Source organism: Bufo bufo, chromosome 6, assembly GCF_905171765.1.
Source record: "Bufo bufo chromosome 6, aBufBuf1.1, whole genome shotgun sequence".
NCBI lineage: Eukaryota > Metazoa > Chordata > Amphibia > Anura > Bufonidae > Bufo > Bufo bufo.
Window position 1 is genome coordinate 153,770,821 of NC_053394.1, and position 15,063 is coordinate 153,785,883.

Below are 15,063 nucleotides of genomic sequence, written 5' to 3' on the forward strand. Positions count from 1 at the left end.
CAACCGCTTCACTCCCACTCCGTGGTCACATGACACAAACGAATCCTCGATGCAAATAATTTGCATCAGATTTTTCTGTGTCGATTTATTCGATTCAATCGAGTAATCATTTCAGCCCTAATGTTACTAATCTTGCGCCATGCACGCCGTAAAAAATGTGGAAAACGACTGAATTGCTGTTTTTGTCATCTCTCCTCCAAAAAGACTTGCGTACCACATAATTATACCAATAAAAACTACAGCCGTCCCGCAAGAAACAAGCCCCCACACAGCTATATTGGTTAAAAAAAACCTCACTCGTGTTTTGTGCGGATCCGTCATGGACGGATCTGTTTAGATTATACAACTGTCTGCATCCGTTCAGAACGGATCCGTTTGTATTATCTTTAACATAGCCAAGACGGATCCGTCTTGAACACCATTGAAAGTCAATGGAGGACTGGTCTGTTTTCTATTGTGCCCGATTGTGTCATAGAAAACTTACATTGTGTGCCAGGGCGGGTGTGTTTGGCTCGGTTTCATCAGACGGACACCAAAATGTTTTGGTGTCCGTCTCCAAAGCAGAATGGAGACTGAACTGATGCATTCTGAACGGATCTTACAAACGGAAGGCCAAAATGCGAGTGTGAAAGTAGACTTAGTATATGATGATGCAAAATATAATTTATTTTAAACACAATTATTTTCTGCTAAAGTAAAACATAAAAAAACTATATAAAGTTGGTATCGACATAATCGTATTAACCCACAGAATAAAATGATTGAACTGGTCCTTGGGTTTTTTTGGATTTTTTTTTTTTAAACAAAGTATTTGCTTCTAAACCTAACTTCCTGAATTTTTTTTAATGACATTTACAAAATGATGCAAACTTAAAGTATACATATGGAGAGTGTAAAGTATTAACTATTTTATGAAGTATCACTATCAGTCTTAAAAAGCAGAGAAATTAAAATTTAGAAAATGGCGAATTTTTCCTAATTTTCTGCATTTTTAAAAAAAAATGTATTTATTTTTTGTGCATAAAGGTAAAACTTATCAACTCAAATCCACCACTAACATGAAGTATGATGTGTCACGAGAAAACAATCTGAGAATGGCCTGGATAAGTAAAAGCGTTCCAGAGTTATTACCACATAAACTGAAACGTGTCAGATTTGAAAAATGGCATTTTGTCCAAACTGGCTGTCGCTTGAGCGGGTTAAAAATGCAATCGCCCCCTTTCGAAATTTAACATAAATAAACAATTCTAAAATAAGAAACATTGGTATCATCATATTCAATACTATAAAACAATTAATTCAGCTGTAATAAAAAAATCTAAATTGCAGATTTGCTTTTATTTTTTATTTATTCAAATTTAATAAAATATGTGTTCAGAAAGTTTTATCTGCTCCAAAGTGCTATCAGTAAAAGCTACAGAAAGTCCAATAAAAACCGAGCGCCATAAAGCTCTGTAGACATAAATAAAAAAGTATGGATACCAGAATAGGGCAATGCAAAGAAGAAAAGTTTTTTATTTTATTTTATTTTTTTAAGTAGCAAAGCATAATGGAAGCAATATAAATTTGTTTTCCCCATAATGGTGCTCAGCCACGGAATAAAGTGGTCTTGCCATTTTTAGTTCAGAGTGAACTCAAAGCGCAAAAACTATGGTGGATTTATTATTATATTTTTTTTATATTTCACCACACACAGAATTCCCCACTTCCCTTTCCAATGCAAGCACATTAAATGGTCCTATTTAAAAAAAAACACTACTTTTCCCGCAAAAAAATAAGCCATCATATGAGTATGTGAAAAGTAAATAAAATAAGTTATGGCTCGTGGAAGGCAGGGTGGATTAAAAAAAAGCATAAAAATGAAAATTGGCATTAAAGGGTTAAATGGTATTTAAAAAAATAATAAATTTAAAAAAATGTCCTCTGCTCTGAGACTTCCCAATGTCCACTGCAGGTTGGTCTGTGCCTCTAGCTTGATACCTCAATACACAGCCAATCATAGCTGCAGTGGTTACCGGGCTCTGCCAATGATTGGCCGGGTGATCATTTCCTGTATATTGAGAGATCTGAGTAATCAGGGGTGGCATGGAAACTGGGAGTGGAGATGCACTGTAGCAAGACCTCGGCTGTGAGAATTCTTAGGATAGGCCACCAATGTCAGATAGGTGCAGGTCCCACATTTGGGACCTGCTTCTGTCTGTAGAAAAGGGCCCCCAAAGTGAACGAGAGCGCACCGCTCGACTATTCTACCAGTGTCTAAGATGAGACAACCACTTTAACAGTTAATAAGAACATCTTTATGAAAAAGTCTTGTTTGGCAGTTGAGTAACTGATTAAGCAGCATTTCCTGGGCGTGATGCTTTCATCTGTTGATTCCACTGCATTTGACGTTTTACTTGATTTTTACCCTCTACTTTTTAGGCATGAGGAGTCCGCAGAATGTACAAGTCCCTCGGCCTCCCTTTAATCGGGCAATGTCTCTGGACAGCACGGTTCCAGGGAACTCCACCCCACCGGTCAGGAATGTCAGTAATTTTCCAATGATGCCAAAGCAAAGTATGATGGGAAGTCCGAGAATGATGGATGCACAGGACAGCTTTCAGATGATGGGTACGCGGACGGTTACCCTGGGGCCATGTGCTGGGTTCATCATTCATGTCTCTGGGGTATTTTATCTATCTTTTACTTCTTACATTTCCAGGTAATGGTCCCGGCAGGAATATGAGCCAGCATCCAGGGGTGGATTGGGCTATACAGAACTCTGCAGTCAGCCGCATGGAGCCCTCCAGCAGCGGTCAAGTTGGAAGGCAGGGGCCGGAGTACAACACATCCATGCCTAGGCCAACGATGAGTGGAAATATGGCAGGGCTTCCAGCACGATCCAACAGTATTCCGGGCAGCAGGCCGGTGCTGCAGCAGCAGATGATGTCAATGAGTGAGTGTGAATGAACTCGTGATGTAACAAGTTCCTGCAGTCAGTGTTTCATGGCTAACATGATGGAGATTGTTGTGTCCCTCCTTTATAATAATCTAATGTGACAACGCTGTAACTATGTATGTGGGTAATAACATTGCAGGGAATTTATCATGGGGGTAATGTTGACATACAAATGCAAAAGTTTCAAATTTATGCACCAATAAGCCCAAACCGTTGCTGAAGCCGTATTTTGTGACTTAACACCAGAATTCAGAGTGCAGGGCTTGATAAATACCCCCAGATACAAAATTGATCAATATATTGAAGGTAAATGAACCTCCATATAAAATTAGTCACACAGAGGTGCAGTATAGATGCATAGGTTACAGTTAGAGTTGCACCAGGTATCAATACCCAATCTGTACTTTCAGAGCCCGGATCGCTTTGATACCGGGTTTTACTATTTAACGATACTAGGCTGCGTTGCTGTGCAGACTAGTATCAATTGGAGAAAATGGCACGCACCGCTCTCAGCGCGTGCCATGTTCTCTTCAGCAGCACAGTGGAGTCGTCCCTCCTCACTGTGCCGCTGCCAACAATGGGAACTTAGTACTGAGGAGGAGGGGAGGGGCTGTGGCCACTGTGCTACCAATGAAATTAATTAACCAATTAATTTAAGTATAGGCTGCAGGTGTCGGCGGCGGTATCACAAACCCGGAGTCAATAACAGGGCAGAGCGATCCCGTGAACCGCAGCAATTAACCCCTCAGGTGCCGCACCTTAAAGGTTAATTGCCGGGGCTCGCAGCGCCCTGTGATAGAGGCCAGGTGCCGCGTCTGTGATGCCGTCATTCGCAGCCTACACTATTTAATGGGTTAATTACAGTCATTGGTGGCAATGACCACAGGGTCCCCTCCTCATTGGTAGCAGTTCCAATCGGAGCACCGCAATTTCACTGCTGGGGCTCCGATCGGAACCACGGCAGCCAGGATGCTATTGAATGGTAAGCTCCCTGCTGCTGTGTGTACTATACACTCTCCGTGCTGCCCTGTGCAAAGTCCTATTCACCCTAATAGAGCGCTATCAGGGTGAATAGGACAAGGGTTCCAACCCCTAAGGGGGCTAAGGCTACTTTCACACTTGCGGCAGAGTGATCCGGCAAACGGTTCCATTGCCAGAACTGCCTGCCGGATCATGCAATCTGCATGCAAACTAACAGCATTTGTAGACGGATCCGTCTCTCCGTATGTCATCCGAAGGACGGTTCTGGCATTGCGGTGTTTTTATGCCAGATCCGGTACTAATACATTTTAATGTAAATTAAGATCCGGAATTTTGGACAAAGATAATACCGCAGCATGCCGTGAACGCCGTGACAGAAAAGTTACCTTGTCCCCCTAAAAAATAGGATAGCATTGTTCTTTTATGGGCCGGACATTCCATAAAATGCGGAATGCGTGAAACTTTTTTTCGTGGTTTATTTTTTTTCACATAGTATAGAGTATTGCAATACTTATTTTTTTTATTGTATCGAAATTGAATAAAAATTTTGGGATTGTGACAACCCTAGTTACAATGTGTGCAGTATGAGTGCATAGGTTACAATGTGTGCAGTGTGAAGCACACAGAGGTACAGTATGGGCGTATAGGTTACTGTGTGTGCAGTATGAGACAGAGGTGCAATATGGGTGCTTAGGTTCCAATGTCTGCAGTGTGAGACACACAGGTGCAGTAGGAGTGCATAGATTACAATGTGTGTAGTATTGGTGCATAGGTTACAATGGGTGCAGTATGGGCATATATGTTACATTGTGAGCAGTATTATGTATCCTTAGAGCAGAGGTCTGTAATATCACCATGTGCTTGAAGCCGTTCCTGGACTTCTCACTTACAGCCACCAGTTTGTGTATTTTCTTATTGCTGTAATACTGAGATCTGTATATTCCATTGTAGGACCCAATGACATGCCAATGGGAATGAGCTCTAGCCCATATGGTCAAGCTCCTGGTAACCCTGCAGGCTCTTGGCCAGACGGCATGATGTCAATGGAGCAGGGGCCGAACGGACCTCAAAACAGGTAGGACCAGCTTCTTTTTTTTTTTTTCAGGACCCCTAGCTCTGCTACTGGATGACACTATTATGTAAAAACTGATATAAGATATAGAATTTCATGATGTTGCACAACCTACTGTGTTATGGCAGTTTTTTTTTTTTTCCCTTGCAACCTGTCGACTAATCTCCCCTGCCTAGTTATCCAGTATGGGACACTCCAGTAATTCCTAGAGTTGACATGCTATGTGCCGTTTCCATTTTGCAGGCAGCTTGGCCGCAGTTCCTTGGATGATCTTCTGTGTCCTCCATCAACTGTAGAAGGACAGACAGATGAGATTGCTTTGCTGGACCAGCTGCACACCCTCCTGAGCAACACAGATCCCAATGGGCTGGAAGAAATAGACCGGGCCCTGGGGATCCCTGAGCTTGTCAATCAGGTGAGTGTGAATCTTATTACGGAATGGGGTCTACAAGACATTAAACTGCTTTTTACTAGATTCCCTTGTCTGTAACTCTCTCTCCAGGGCCAGACTCTAGAGCCCCAACAAGACTCCTTCCAGCGACAAGACTCCCCAGTGCTGATGGATCAGAAGCCTCCTATGTATGAGCAACCTTATCCAGGGCAAGGGTCCACAATGCAAGCTGGAGGCTTCAATAGCATGCAGGGACAGCATGCACCATTTAATTCCATGATGGGGCAACAACAAGGAAATTTCCCACTGCAAGGAATGCATCCAAGGGCAAATCTTATGAGACCCCGAACGAACATCCCAAAACAGTTGAGGATGCAGCTCCAGCAGAGGCTCCAAGGGCAGCAGGTAAGAGCGTCTTCTCCAGGCTGCTAATCTCCTCTAGAGCCATGTAGGCAATCTGCACACGGTGGTAGTGTCCCTCTGAGGATTCGGGAAATTGTCTTAGCTTATTAGTCTAAACGTCTAAAAGTCTAAAAATCTTGCCAGAACTGCCGGAACTACTGTACTGTTTCCAAATAGCTAGGATCCTGGGTGCATTTATCAGTAGTCGCCAGTAGATGGGGCAGAGCTAGAGAAAATGTTACTTTCTCAGTTCTACTATAAGACGAGCCAATGACACCTTTTATTCTGTTTCCAGTTTTTGAACCAAAGCAGACAAGCGCTGGAGATGAAGGTGGAGAGTATGAATGCTGGTGGAGCAGGGGTCATGAGGCCGGTGATGCAGACACCAGTGGCATCGCAGGTGAGGATGCAGCTGTTTCATGTAAAAAAAAAAAATAAATAAATGTAAAGCCATATCTGCTTATTGCATTCTATACTGACCAGAAGAATATTAGACCTGTATATCGCAGATCGTTACATCTTAGAGTTTGTCACTGCCTGTGATTTATTTTGTTTGGCTTGATTCAGATTGGTCAGAGATTTACTATGGCAGCAGTTCTGTAAATGCACAAGTGAGTTGTAAATCCATAACAGATTGTTGCAGTTACAGAATTTTTTATTTTATTTTATTGTTTTGCAGCAGGGATTTCTGAACGCTCAGATGGTCGCCCAGCGGAACCGGGAACTGTTAAGTCACCAACTCCGCCAGCAGCGACTGGCCATGATTATACAGCAGCAGCAGCAGCAAGGGCAGTCCCAGGGGTTCAGTCCTCCACCCAATGTCACTGCTGCAGCCGGTATGGAGAATCCAATGGGTGGGCCGCCAATGCCTCAAGCCCCTCCTCAGCAGTTCCCCTACCCACCCAACTATGGTAAGCTTGATGGGAAGCTAAATGGTATTGTCTAATGACAAATTGAGACCAAACCCCTTCATGGGCTGGGCTAACATCTACATTTTGCTGTTCTGTCACTAAAGGAATGAATCAGCAGGCTGATCCCACGTTTGGAAGAGTTTCCAGCCCCCCCATGATGGCATCTAGAATGGCTCCTTCCCAGAACCCCCATTCACAGAGCACACAGTTGTACCAGTCGCCAGACATGAAGGGGTGGCCTTCAGGAAATATGGCGCGGCCCAGGTAGGTCCAGGATCTGCAGATCCTCCTCTTAGGCTTAATCACGCTGACACCTCTAGATCCTGGTCTGTTCCACAATGTTTTGTACAAGTTATTTCACAACTAAATTCCTCCTCTCGCCAGTATATGTCCAGATGTAATGATCATATCAGGAACTTTGCAAATCTTGTACATACACTGAGTTATATTCGGTCTTGTAATCAAGTCACATCCAGAGTTGTAATCACAATTTGGTGGTTTCACTGTCTCCACTGCCACCTGCTGTTGCACAATCTGGGTATACTAAAAAGGTCAGGCAGCACTGCGTCAGTATGAAGGGAGGGTGGTGTGCCAATGTTTTAGACACTGATCACCCGTGATGCAAAGCGGGCTGGTCACCGTCGCAGCCTGCTATTGGCTGCACCCATAACACAGTCCATCCCCCCCCCCCTCCCCCTCCCCAATCCTAGTCTCCGGATGTTTTGATCCACTCGATGGGGAGATGCAGCAGCGGCCATGCAGGGAGGTCATGGAGAGTATGATCTATAGGAGGAGCCTGGACATTGTGAGGGGGCTATACAATTTTCTGACCACTGAGGAAGAAACCAGTAAGGTTTCAAAACGCGTCTGGCAGACATCTGAACACAGCGATATAAAGAATTTGCGGCAGCAAGAAAGTCGCATTGCCACTGAATACAATTGGTGCTGGAAAAACCGTCATTGCAATCAGTGTCCCGGAACTTCTAACCCGCATGCGCAGCGAGGTCAGTGCCGGCACCAACGCGCAGATCTGGGAATTAACAGCGCGAGACACTCCGCAACCGAATGGGAGATACAAAACACGTATGTACCCTGACACCAGCGATATTACATCACATGCTGAGAGTGCCGTAAGCGAAGAAATACTGTTTGTTGTCCAATTGAAGCGCTGATTAAATACACTATGTATAGATCCACTCTGAGGAGGGAATATAACACATTGAGTGGCAACAACGAGACTATCATTTGATCACAATATATCATAAGGAAACAACACATTAAACATTGTGCAATCACTTATATCGCTGTGAACTTTATTCCAAAAAAACTGTTATATGTGTGTGTGTGTGTGTGTGTGTGTGTATATATTAGGGATCGACCGATATTGATTTTTTTAGGGCCGATACCGATAATTTGTGAACTTTCAGGCCGATAGCCGATAATTTATACCGATATTCTGGGAATTTTCATTTTTGAGAAAAAAAAAAAATTTCCTACACAAATCTGCTGAAAATTAATATGTTTATTGTTAATGTGTATTTTTTTTTTATAAATCTTTTTCATTTATACTTTTGTGTTTGTGTTGTTTTTTTTTTTTTTTTTTTTTTTACTAACTTTTAACCCCCTTAGGGACTAGAACCCTTGTCCTATTCCCCCTGATAGATCTCTATCAGGGTGAATAGGATCTCACACTGTCCCTGCTGCTCTGTGCATAGTGCACACACCAGCATGGAGCTTATCATGGCAGCCAGGGCTTCAATAGCGTCCTGGCTGCCATGGTAACCGATCGGAGCCCCAGGCTTACACAGCTGGGGCTCCGATCGGAGGAGCAGGGGAGAGGGGATCCTGTGGCCACTGCCACCAATGATTAATACTGGGTGGGGGGGGGGCGCACTGCGCCACCAATGTTTTTACTATTGGCCGGGATGGGGGTGGGGGGCGCACTGCGCCACCAATGATTAATACTGGGGGGCTTGGGGGGGGCGCACTGCGCCACCAATGAAGATAAGTCTCTCGATCATTCATATACAGGAGGCGGGAGCTGGCTGCAGAATCACATAGCCGGCTCCCGACCTCTATCAGCGGTAGCTGCGATCCGCGGCACCTGAGGAGTTAACTACCGCGGACCGCAGCTATTGCTCATAGAGGTCGGGAGCCGGCTATGTGATTCTGCAGCCAGCTCCCGCCTCCTGTATATGAATGAATGAAAGGCTTATCTTCATTGGTGGCGCAGCGGCCACAGCCCCTCCCCTCCTCTTATGTTCTATCCCCTCATTGGCGGCAGCGGCAGCAGCAGCACAGGGGGAGGAGACACTGCTTCCTTCTCCCCTGTGCTGCGGAGGGAACACAGAGAGCGCTGAGAGCAGCGCGATCTGTGTTCCCCATACGTTATCGGTATATCGGCAAAATAGATGCCGATACCGATGACGTTCAAAATCCTCAATATCGGCCGATAATATCGGCCAAACCGATAATCGGTCGATCCCTAGTATATATATTATTATATTATATTTTGTTTTTAATTTTTTCTGTATAATAAGCCATCCATTTATTTACATTGTGAGGGGGCATTTTTAGAATTGGATAACCCCTTTAACGGCAATACAGTCAACAGAAATCACAAGACTTCAAAAATTCTTTTAACACAGTGCAATGTTTCAACTTGCTTATTGTGGCTTTTATCAAGTCTATAGGTAGTTATATGCAGAAAAGTTACATCTTCTGCAATGCAAAAGTGTGATTTATTCTGAGCTCAGGTAAACTGATGGTAATTGCAAGCAGAAATGTGAATACAGCTCTGGATGTGTTTGGAATCGCTAAGTATATGCACTGGCATATCAAAGGTGCTTTTGTCTTATTAATTTGATAATTGTTTTGTTACAGCTCATTCCCCCAGCAGTACGGGCACCAAGCCAACCCGGGCACATACAACATGATGCACATGAACAGTAATGGCAGTCACATGGGCCAGATGCAAATGAACACTTTGCCGATGTCCGGGATGCCGATGGGGCCTGATCAGGTGACTTATTTCTCTGTAGTCTCTAGTGGTGATCGTGCATAACATTTTGCACAGATATTGGGGTAAATGAGAACAGATGGGAAGTGAAGCACATGATTCACAAACTCCCCGACTTTGTAGTGAAAGTCCAGACGAGAAGATTTTTGTTAGGTCTAATATTCTGTACAGATTAAAAGGGTTTACTGGGACAGGTATGTGTTCTCTCCTTAGGATAGGCTATCAATATCTGATCAGCAGCAGTCCAGCACCCCAAACCCCCACTTATCAACTGTTTCGGGCAGCTGCCAGCATCATGAAGTATAGATTTGGCTGAGCCAAATGCAGAAGGTTCCTCCATATTCAGCTGAATGGGACCTGAGCAGCACTAAGCCAGGCCCAGTGGATGGAGCCATCTGTCACTGTATAGTTTTCAGCAGTGGCGGTTTCCCAAAACAGCTAATCAGCATTGATGCCAAGTGTAGTACCCCCACTGATCCGATAGTGATGATCTATACTCTGGAAAATGCCGTTTTTTATTTTTTAATTGCAGATTTTTAATCCCAAATCAATATAGGGTCTCCTGCACTTATGTGCTATGCAGAGCTTTTAGTGGAGCAGGCACAGGCAAGAGCAGTGACCAGTCCCTTTTTTGTAAAATGTTAAACAATTATGCCAACAGTTGATGAGAGAAAATATATCTTTCTTACCGTGAAAAATCTTTTTCATTAATCTATTAAATGAAAGAATTATATTATTCCACTCGAGTGACAATTATCACTTACTGCAGTTAGGGGTATCGCTAGAGAAGCGGTCTACATATTTTACGCTACAGATTGCATATGCCCAGGATACGATACAGACACTTGAAAATGGAAACTTTGGTGATGTTTGTGTGTGGTACAAGTGTTTGGTGCGACTTATTTGTCACTGATCCAGACCCTGGTAAACATCTGGTTCATAGTGTCCATGAATAGGCTAATTAAGCGCAGATAAGTTATTACATAAGCTAGCGGTCACTCCCTTTCTGGAAAGAAGTATGCTTTCTTATATGAGAGGGGGGATTAATAACATCCACAATTAATTTTACCCTCCCCTTGGGGTCATGTACACTTATACAGCTAGATGAGGATCTAATATTCCCTGGATTTTGTCAGCATGTCCTCCACTGCTCTACGCTAGCTGGTATCTCAGCTGTCTTAAGGGGTTGGGCTGCATGTTTTAAGCTGATAATCTAAGCTTCAAAATAAGACTAGGACGGCTGTATCTTGAGTTGTATGGCAGATAACACTGCAAGCCAGGTCGTGTTTTAATTCTTAGATTGTCATTCTAGCAGCCACACAGCCTGAACATAGAGCCTCCACTAAGGGGAGCTTACTGTGTACTGCAAGAAGTACTGATTTCCTCCTTGTGGTGTTTTGTCTTGTAACTTTATGGTAATACAAAGCATGCCTTAACCCCCGTAAAAATTTGGTTTTGAGTATGAGGCACTTCCTGCATTTCTCTATTAATTGCTTATCTTTCTATTCTTCTTACCCTTACAGAAGTACTGCTGACGCAGCCCTGTCCTCGACCGAGGCTGAATTAGAGATGAGTGACTGTATGAATATGTTCCTACTTCAGCCTTACCAAGGACTCAATTCTCCTTTATGTCCTGTTTTAGAGTCTGGACAGAGCCACGGTTGTGCTGGAGAACTGTGAATCTGACGGTAACGTCCTCACAGGAGCCGCTGCAGTCGGTTCATTATATTTTTGAGGTTCTGAAAGTTTTATCCCAAAGCACCTGGAACATTCTTTTGTGATTCCTGCGTCTTTTGTTTTTGGAATTGATTCCTATAAACCTTTTGTGACTTCTGTTAACGAGGACAACCGTGTTAATCTCGCCATGCAGTAGATTTGCACTTTACGACTGTTTGGATTCCCCCAGATTTTTTTTTTTTTTCAGTCTACTTTAAATATTGAGGTTGCAATAGTCTCAAGGTCCCTGCAGTGTGTAAGAAGCGCATCCGGGAATTCAGCTCGTCTCGCCCCTTTCCCTTTGTGTAAACATTTTGTATATACGAAGATGAGACATTATTATTGTATATTAATTTTTCTAGGTCAGTGTCTGTTTCGTTTGTTCTGTTTTTGGTTCTGAGCTTCTAAAGCTGCGTATTTAACCCTGTAACTGCCATAGGTCTAGAGCACCTCATGAGATAATTAGTGGCTGCCGTCAGATACCGACTTAACGACCCATGGGGATGATTTCTGGTTTCTTCAGTGTTCCATCTGAGGTGAATACAGCAATATCCTTGTGTCTTGTATGTTACAGGTCTCAGCTTTGTTACATGTTCATCGGTGTGTCCCTCGTCTGCTGTGCCATTTCCACAGTATATTTCCCACAGGTCAGACTGAACAACACAAGTTAATTCAGTAAGGAAACCCCTGTGATCATATGACCGCTCTGCCGTGGGAAGTCATGTCACTTTCATCCATGAGGAGCGATGGGGCACTTATAGTGGATGAAATTCTATCTTCCATTTAAAACTAAATTCAATCATACATACAAGTATAATATCTGAGCTTTCCCAGCAATCACTAATAACCTCATACACTACCCCACGCACCAGATTTAGGAAAAGGGGTCAGAATACATGTTTTGTTGTTGACTGAATGCTATCTTGCAGACAGCAGTAAGAGTACATCTTCGTACACAACCGAAGGCAATCTAAGCTCCTGTAAGTTCTACAACTTTATAATGTTGCTATAAAGAAAAATGCTGCCATTGACTGACAGAAAGCAGGAGCTTAAAAACCTCCGCTGACCTAGCTTGCACATCCCAAAGTTTGTTAGTGTCTCAGAACTTTTGTAATTAGCCCATCAGCTATGTTCAAAACAAGGTAAGGTTGGTTTTCAGTCTGACGACAAGCAGAGTTCTTTGAACTGGTGAAGAACAAACACAAAGTCCAAGTTGCAGTTATACAATGATTTCGGATTTATTAACGTAGAACTGTACCTGGCCATAGAAAAGTTTTTTAGTTTTTTTAAATAACCATTGTAGACATCTGTGCACTGGATCTGGATCAGTTATAGGAGTGAGGCGGCTCTCAACCCATGGAAACTGTTACATTCAGGTGCTACCAGTGTTGACTGCCTGTCCAGCTGCCACCTGCTGGATGAATGTGCCACGGTCTCACTATCTCTCTAAACATTCCTTGGGGTTGCCCCCAGTTTAATTACAGCCTTTGATATTCTCCAGTGGGACATTGTGCCGTCAAGAGCTGTTCTGGCCGCTCCATGGATTTGCTCAGTCTTCCTCTGATATTTTGTAGAGATCTTATTCATGTAGCTGCTTTGTGCTATTTTTTTTTAAAAATTTTATTTTTAATTTTTTTTTGTCCCACCTGTTCTGTTTCTGCTATTAGTTTAGGGGGGCACTTGTTTATCAAGCAATAATTAATCCTTTCCTCCCGTGCCTTCCCAAATGACAACCCCCTATTTTCCCCAAATGTGTTGCCAGAGTTGACCGGTCAGGGTATTGTACTGTCAGTAGAGATGAGCAGTTGGCGAGGGGTCTCCACCAAATTTCTGCAACACGAGAATGAGCCTATTAAATGTAATAATCTGTACAATTGTATATTTTACATTTCTGTGTAATAAAAGGCTTCGTGTCTGGTTTCCAGTCTACAATGTGTAGTGGCTGAGATTAAAATTGCGGTTTTGGTAAATGTATGTCATTGTGGGGTCAAGGAGTATCTACAGATAATCCACAGCCAGGTCCATATGGCTTTATTTAGGAGGGTGGGGGGAGGATTGAGAAGAGTAATGTTTATAGAAGCCTTAAATATCAGCATCCATCCAACAGGGTAAGAGTCCATTCACAGGACCTGGAATATTTTGCGGTCCGCAAAAAATACGGATGACGACTGTGTGAAATCTTCAATGCATCAGTATATGTTTGTGTATGTGTATATCAGACCAAAAGTTTAGACACACCTTCTCATTCAGAGTTTTTCTTTATTTTCATGACTATGAAAATTGTAGATTCACACTGAAGGCATCAAAACTATGAATTAACACATGTGGAATTATATACACTGCTCAAAAAAATAAAGGGAACACTTAAACAACACAATGTAACTCCAAGTCAATCACACTTCTGTGAAATCAAACTGTCCACTTAGGAAGCAACACTGAGTGACAATCAATTTCACATGCTGTTGTGCAAATGGGATAGACAACAGGTGGAAATTATAGGCAATTAGCAAGACACCCCCAATAAAGGAGTGGTTCTGCAGGTGGTAACCCCAGACCACTTCTCAATTCCTATGCTTCCTGGCTGATGTTTTGGTCACTTTTGAATGCTGGCGGTGCTTTCACTCTAGTGGTAGCATGAGACGGAGTCTACAACCCACACAAGTGGCTCAGGTAGTGCAGCTTATCCAGGATGGCACATCAATGCGAGCTGTGGCAAGAAGGTTTGCTGTGTCTGTCAGCGTAGTGTCCAGAGCATGGAGGCGCTACCAGGAGACAGGCCAGTACATCAGGAGATGTGGAGGAGGCCGTAGGAGGGCAACAACCCAGCAGCAGGACCGCTACCTCCGCCTTTGTGCAAGGAGGAGCACTGCCAGACCCCTGCAAAATGACCTCCAGCAGGCCACAAATGTGCATGTGTCTGCTCAAACGATCAGAAACAGATTCCATGAGGGTGATATGAGGGCCCGACGTCCACAGGTGGGGGTTGTGCTTACAGCCCAACACCGTGCAGGACGTTTGGCATTTGCCAGAGAACACCAAGATTGGCAAATTCGCCACTGGCGCCCTGTGCTCTTCACAGATGAAAGCAGGTTCACACTGAGCACACGTGACAGAGTCTGGAGACGCCGTGGAGAACGTTCTGCTGCCTGCAACATCCTCCAGCATGACCGGTTTGGCATTGGGTCAGTAATGGTGTGGGGTGGCATTTCTTTGGAGGGCCGCACAGCCCTCCATGTGCTCGCCAGAGGTAGCCTGACTGCCATTAGGTACCGAGATGAGATCCTGAGACCATATGCTGGTGCGGTTGGCCCTGGGTTCCTCCTAATGCAAGACAATGCTAGACCTCATGTGGCTGGAGTGTGTCAGCAGTTCCTGCAAGACGAAGGCATTGATGCTATGGACTGGCCCGCCCGTTCCCCAGACCTGAATCCAATCTGGGACATCATGTCTCGCTCTATCCACCAGCGTCACGTTGCACCACAGACTGTCCAGGAGTTGGCAGATGCTTTAGTCCAGGTCTGGGAGGAGATCCCTCAGGAGACCGTCCGCCACCTCATCAGGAGCATGCACAGGCGTTGTAGGGAGGTCATACAGGCACGTAGAGGCCACACACACTACTGAGCCTCATTTTGA

The 15,063-nt window shown here is 44.0% G+C and overlaps 1 protein-coding gene across 2 annotated transcripts in view; it reads left to right on the forward strand.

Annotated features, from left to right (window-relative positions):
- Window positions 1-13,349, forward strand: part of NCOA3 (nuclear receptor coactivator 3) — a 74,240-nt gene extending 60,891 nt beyond the window's left edge. The window contains exons 14-23 of one of the 2 annotated variants that reach the window (XM_040434573.1): window positions 2,422-2,610; window positions 2,702-2,935; window positions 4,871-4,994; window positions 5,235-5,406; window positions 5,494-5,787; window positions 6,080-6,184; window positions 6,464-6,695; window positions 6,800-6,959; window positions 9,579-9,717; window positions 11,238-13,349. In XM_040434573.1, coding sequence (XP_040290507.1) covers window positions 2,422-2,610; window positions 2,702-2,935; window positions 4,871-4,994; window positions 5,235-5,406; window positions 5,494-5,787; window positions 6,080-6,184; window positions 6,464-6,695; window positions 6,800-6,959; window positions 9,579-9,717; window positions 11,238-11,249 — 1,661 coding nt within the window. In that variant the 3' untranslated portion in view covers window positions 11,250-13,349. The remainder of the gene's footprint in view (window positions 1-2,421; window positions 2,611-2,701; window positions 2,936-4,870; window positions 4,995-5,234; window positions 5,407-5,493; window positions 5,788-6,079; window positions 6,185-6,463; window positions 6,696-6,799; window positions 6,960-9,578; window positions 9,718-11,237) is intronic. The other variant, XM_040434575.1, reaches the window with a different exon arrangement.
- Window positions 13,350-15,063: the final 1,714 nt, after the last annotated feature.